Here is a 6,022-nt window from a genome sequence, read left to right as displayed (position 1 = left end):
TATATATATATATATATATATATATATATCTACCCTCTCATTTTAGAACCTTCAGGTGACACTCCAGAACTCTGGATGTGTTCAGTTTTACACAGTGGGTACAATATTACACTTCACAAGACTTGAAACCTGTGAGGAGGAGGGAACAGCCTCTCTTTGAGGAGCTGGATGTCTATTTAATCCATTCAGCATCATTTGGTCTAAGGAAAAGGTTCTACTTTGAGGAGTGAGAGCAAAGTGAAAGCGTATATCCACATAAAGATGGGTATTCATAGCAGTCTTAATCATAATAGCAACAAATGGAATAAGCAACTGTCTATTAGTAGAGAATGGGTATTTTGTGCAATCGTCATACAATATGATGCTACTTAACAACAAGAAAAACTACAGATTTGTATAATAACATATTAATCTAAAACATAGCATTCCAAACAAACTAGGTATAAAAATAAATACAACTCCACTTACATAAAGTCCAAGAAGAGGCAAAATTCATCTATTGGAGTGGAAATTAGCACTGTGATTCTTTCAGGAGTAGGGGGAGGGTGAGATTGACCCAGAAGGGGCTCAAGAAATTCTGAGTGAGGGAAGTGTTCTACATGAAGGTTACTTGGGCAAATATGATTGTTGAAATCACCCAACTGAACACTTAAGATGTGTGCATTTTCTTACATATAAATTTGCCTTAATAAAATATTTATTGAAAGCAATTCTTTAAAGACTATGATTAGTTTGGTATTTTTGCTGCATCATGGCCTGAATGCTTGCATATATGCTCTTTTTTCAGGGGATCTTAACCTGTAGTTCATTGGTAGTTTTCAATAGATCCTTGAATTTCATAAAATTGAATATGTAATTTTGCATACCTGTGTACATGTACATTTCTTTTCCCTCATGAAGCAAGTTCATATCTGATGTTATATTTTCAAGGGTCTGTGATCCACACTACAAGTCTGATCTAGTAGTGAGACCCTGAATGCCCTGGAGGCCCTTCCCTAAAATACCAAAGAGAGAGAGAGAGAGAGAGAGAGAGAGAGAGAGAGAGAGAGAGAGATTGCAAAAATTTAAACCGGGTGTGGTGGCTCATGCGGGAGGATTGTTGTGAGTTCAAGACCAGCCTGGGTTACAAAGTGAGCTCAAGGCTACCCTGAACAGCATAGCAAGACCCTGTCTCAAACAAACAAACAAACAAACAAACAAACAAACAAACAAAAAACCCCAGAGTGTTCAGGGTCTCGCTATTAGATTGGACCTGTAGTGATCCACCTGTTTACAGACTCCCAAGAGCTAGGATTACAGGTGCACACCACCATGCCCAGTCTCAATTGCCATCTCAGCGTGCCCCGTGGCACGGCAGGCCTGGGGATTGAACCCCTGGCTCCTGCACCTGCTTGCAGGTGCTTTAATCCACTGAACTATTTGGCCAGCCTAAAACATTATTTAGAACCTCTGTATTAGAAGGTTCATGCAGAATGTATATGAAACCATTTCAGTAGTTAAAGATGAATGAACTAATAAATGACAAACTATTTCCAGTTTACATTCAAGGTCCCAAGCCCCTAATTATCTGCTGATTAAAACTGACACATATCAGTGGCTCTAGGAAATGAACAAAAATTGGAATAACCTTCTGGCCTGAGAAATAAAATAAAATCCTGTTAAGAATAGGAGGTAGAATCAGTGTGCTCTTAAAACATTCCAGTTTTATTTATTTATTTATTTATTTTTATTTTTTTTTCTATTTAATAAAGATCTTTTATTGTCTCATTAAAATAACAGATTAGCTTTACAATCCAGAAGCTTGTTTCTGCGGCTGGATTAACTCTTGGATCTTACTCATCTGGCTGCTGAACTGTTCCCTTTTCAGAAACATAGATACCATCCAAAAATTTTCTGATATCCTTTTTTTGACTGTTGTGGCTTGCTGAATCAAAGCAGCTGAATTTGAAACAAGCTCAATGTCATTTCCTTCAAGGATTAGTTCATCTTTCTGAGCTTGAGATACTGAGCAAGCAACACCTGCCCTCATACGAACTCGGTGAATGTATTTTTCACCCAAGAAATTCCGAATTTCAACGAGAGACCCATTCTCCTGAATAACGACGTTGATGGGGAAGTGAGCATACACAGACCTCATCTTGTAACGGAAGCCCAGTGTAACCCCCTTGATCATGTTCTGTACATGGCTACAGATCGTGCGGACAGTTGCCAACTCCTTTCTGTTTCCCCACCATTTGTCAACTCGGAGCCTCTTTTTCTTCCCAAGGAGACTGAGTTCCACATTGATGTGGTTGAAGTCCCTCCGGAGGGTTCCTCTGGGGCCCTTCACAATAACTGCGTCCTTTCAGAGTGATGTCTACATTTTCTGGAATGTCGACTGTCTGATTGCTAAGAATGGTCTTCATTCTTGCAGGAGATGCGGCAAAGAGCTCCAGTTATATTTATAAAAATGCTTAAAAATATTTATTCTAGAATATCCTATATACTGTGCCTATTTTGAATGCTGAAATTAGATTAACATAAGAGAAGCAACAGTTGTGATTCAAAAATTATTTAACACGTTTCTCTTGATGGGAAAAAGCAATTACCATAGTCAGTGCTAACAAAATTGTATAAGGTTCAGCTGTGCCAGTGTTGAATGAGACAATTTTGATGTGGTCCAGTTAGGGCAGTTTGACTGTGCTGAGTTTGTAAATTGGCTATTCATTCTCAGTCCCTAATCACTGGGAGATAGTGGGACATTAAATTGATTCCATAGAGTTGAAAATGTTACTTAAGATGTGGAGTTGCTCCCTGAACATCTGACAACCTTGCCTTTCTTTTACATGGTTCTCGACAGGTTTTTGTGGTCTGTTTTGTCCACTGTGTCTTGAGTGTGACATTGCCAGGTATTACGGAGAATGTCTTTGTTGGCCATTGTTACCTGGGTCCACCTTTGCCCTGAGAATTGGCACCAGAGAGAGATACAAAATACAGGTAAGTATATTTAAGTACATGTGAACTTTGATGTCTGTGAGGACCTAAATGGCTTTCAACCTGTGATTTGAGAGAGAGAGAGAGAGAGAGAGAGAGAGAGAGAGAGAGAGAGAGAGAGAGACAGACAGACAGAAAAAGGGACAGAGAGAGAGACAGAGAGAGACAGAGACAGAGTGATAGAGACAGAGTGACAGAGACAGGCTTGAGCTTGGCCAGGTTGTGGGCCAAACTGTGCACCCTGAGATGTGCTTTGATGAACAGTATGGGAGGAGGTTACTTATTAGTCTCAACTCCTAAAGGCAATAGAGATTACTTTCTTCCTACAGAAATAAAACCAGACTGTCCTCTTTCTTATTACTTCAAGAGAAGATAATGGATGCAATTATATAAAATTTACCCAATTATACCAAATTATACAAAGTTTACCAAATGTGAGGTAAACTTTGGAGACAGGTCATGCATATTAAGATGTAGACAGTTTTAAAAAGGCATCTCTTTCCAGGAATGGTGATTCATGTCTATAATCTCTGCACTTGGGGGGCTGAGGCAGGAAGATACCTCTAGTTCAAGGTCTCCTTAAACTAATTAGTGAGACCCTGTCTCAAAAAACCAAAAGTAAAACAGCATGTCTTTATTCATTCAAAGGAATGATTGCATAATATATTTTTAAATAGAAAAAGGGCACGAGAATATGCATCTATCTGCATACAAATTATATATCATATATGATGTATATGCTTATATGGACACAGAATTTATCTGGAAGTATACAACAGTTGCCCCGAGGCAGATAACTGGAAGGCCAGGGCCAGCTGTCAAGGAGGATTTACTTTTTATTTCCTGTCTCTCTTTACTGTGTGAATCTTGCTCTTATTACCTATGTCAAAGGAATAACTTTTGGGTCTTAAGAGGAAAAGGCACAAGATTTTAGTGGAAAAATTATTGGTTTCAAGAAGGGGTCCCTAATCCAAAGTTTGAAGGCAGGCCTCTGAATTGTGGGTATGGCTTAGGCACTGAGCGGCTGGGCAGCCCCATGTCCTATGTGCAGACTCAGGGTAATGGTAGTGGGTGGGATGAGCCCCCAGGTGATACTTTAAAGTTGAAATGGAAGTGAGTCTGTTGCGGTTTGGACAGATCAGAGAGCCTGCTTTTGCCCTAGGGCACCTTGTGTGAGGACTGGCTGGTGGTGCACTGCTGCTGGCCTTTTTCGGTGTGTCAGGTGGCCCGGGAGCTCAGGATGAGAACCTCTGAACTCTATGAGATCTGCGCAGTCCCTTCAACTAAGGACACTTTGGTTTGACAGCAAGACAGCACCTCCTCCTTACATCCTCATGCTCTCAAAACCCTCTTGGAGAGATTGTTTTTCTTCATGAATTCTCACTGCACCAGTAGGAAAATAAATGATCCCTCACTACAGCCTCTACTGTTGTTCTTTCTTTATTATTCCCCCGATGAGGGAAGATTTTAGTGTTTGTCTGAATTTGCTATTCCAGCCCAGCCATATAAAGCACATTCTAGAGGTGAGTGTTGTGCACCTGACCCCTTCACCCCAGGGTTTTGGAAGGTTGCATTTTTCACCAGCTTTCTATTGCCATCCTCTCATGACGGATGTCTGGCAGGCTCGAAGAACTTTCTGTGATTTTCTATTGTCAAAACATTTTCCCAAAGTGTCAGTGCCAGTAACTAGCTCCCATACTGCTGAGCACCTGGTATCACTAAAATATCTAAGCCATCATCCTTTTCTTGTCCTGACTCCGCCTGTCTTGGTTGCGTAAGTGTGAAAGTCAAAGGTTGGTGCTAATCTTGAGCACTTCCCTAAAGTAATCTTTTTGGCCTGGGCTCAAAGCCTGCGGTACCCAGAGTTCTAGGCTGAATTGTATCTCCTGCTTCTCCAAGCCCTACAAAAAGATACCTGTGACAACTGTGGTCTTATTTGGAAATAGGGCCTTTCAAATATAATCAAGTTATAATGGAGTCATTAGTGCTAATACAATATGACTGGTGTCTTTATGAGAAGAGACACAATTACGGACACGGAGAAAAAGACGTCCAGGCGAAGACAGGAAGAGGCTGGCACTACACAACCACAAGCCAAGGAATGCCTAGGGCTGCTGGAGGCTGGATGGACGGAGGGAGCATCCTCTCCCAGAGCTTTTTAGGAAGCAAGGCCCTACCATGATCTTGATTTTGGCCTTGTAGCTTTCACTGTGACAGAATCAGTTTCTGTTTCTGCTACCTACTTTGTGGCAGTTTATTATAGCAGCCCTAGGAAGCTAACATAGCCCAGTGGGCAAATAGAATAGTGCTCTGGCTTTCATAGGGATAGCAGCACAGAACAGAGGGGAAAAACCTACATTCTGGAGAAGAAAACCTATTACGATACTAGCTGTGCAATTAGAGGGAAATTTCTTTGCCCCTCTGCTCGGTTTTCTCAGCTAAGAAAGGTGGATGGTGATTGTACTGACCTCATGAGTTCTGAGGATTATAATACATCAAGACATTTAGCACAGTACCTGGCAAGGAGCAAGGGCTCGGTAAATATGTGCGATTACCGTTTTACGGCCACCTTATATTTGTAGCATATTGTACTGGTTTTCCATTGACAGTTGGAAAACAGATACAAATTTTTCTTTCAAATTAAATTTTAGGTCAAAATTAAGTTAATTAAAAGAAGAATATCAGGTAAATACCATAGCCAGTCCATGATAGGACATACATTGTAGGGATGATAAAACACTAATTTTCTGAGCACTTTGAGTGTGCCAGGCACTTTTCAAAGGGCTCTGCATGTTTTAAGACATTTAACCTTTAACATCCCTCAGGAAGATGCTATTATGTCTCCATTTTCCAGAAAGGGGGTCTGAGCCACAGAAATGTTAAGTAGCCTGCCCACAGCCACAGAGCTGGTGGCACAATGGGCAGGCATTTGGGCCTGTGCTCTGACCTCTGCACTAAGCAGAAGCCAGTTGGCCAAGAGGCTTCTTAGGACCCTGTGGTTGTACAGCCAGACCCTGTTGAGCTGTACTTACGCAGAGAGAAAGTGCTA

At 41.1% G+C, this 6,022-nt stretch overlaps 1 protein-coding gene across 1 annotated transcript in view; it reads left to right on the top strand.

Annotated features, from left to right (window-relative positions):
* Window positions 1–4,276, top strand: part of Plac8l1 (PLAC8 like 1) — a 22,121-nt gene extending 17,845 nt beyond the window's left edge. The window contains exons 3-4 of the mRNA XM_004631236.2: window positions 2,840–2,976; window positions 4,136–4,276. Coding sequence (XP_004631293.1) covers window positions 2,840–2,976; window positions 4,136–4,276 — 278 coding nt within the window. The remainder of the gene's footprint in view (window positions 1–2,839; window positions 2,977–4,135) is intronic.
* The last annotated feature ends 1,746 nt before the right edge of the window (window positions 4,277–6,022 follow it).

This window comes from Octodon degus, unplaced genomic scaffold (assembly GCF_000260255.1).
Source record: "Octodon degus isolate 3935 unplaced genomic scaffold, OctDeg1.0 scaffold00040, whole genome shotgun sequence".
Classification (NCBI taxonomy): Eukaryota; Metazoa; Chordata; class Mammalia; order Rodentia; family Octodontidae; genus Octodon; species Octodon degus.
This window is presented reverse-complemented; position numbering and strand designations above follow the sequence as displayed.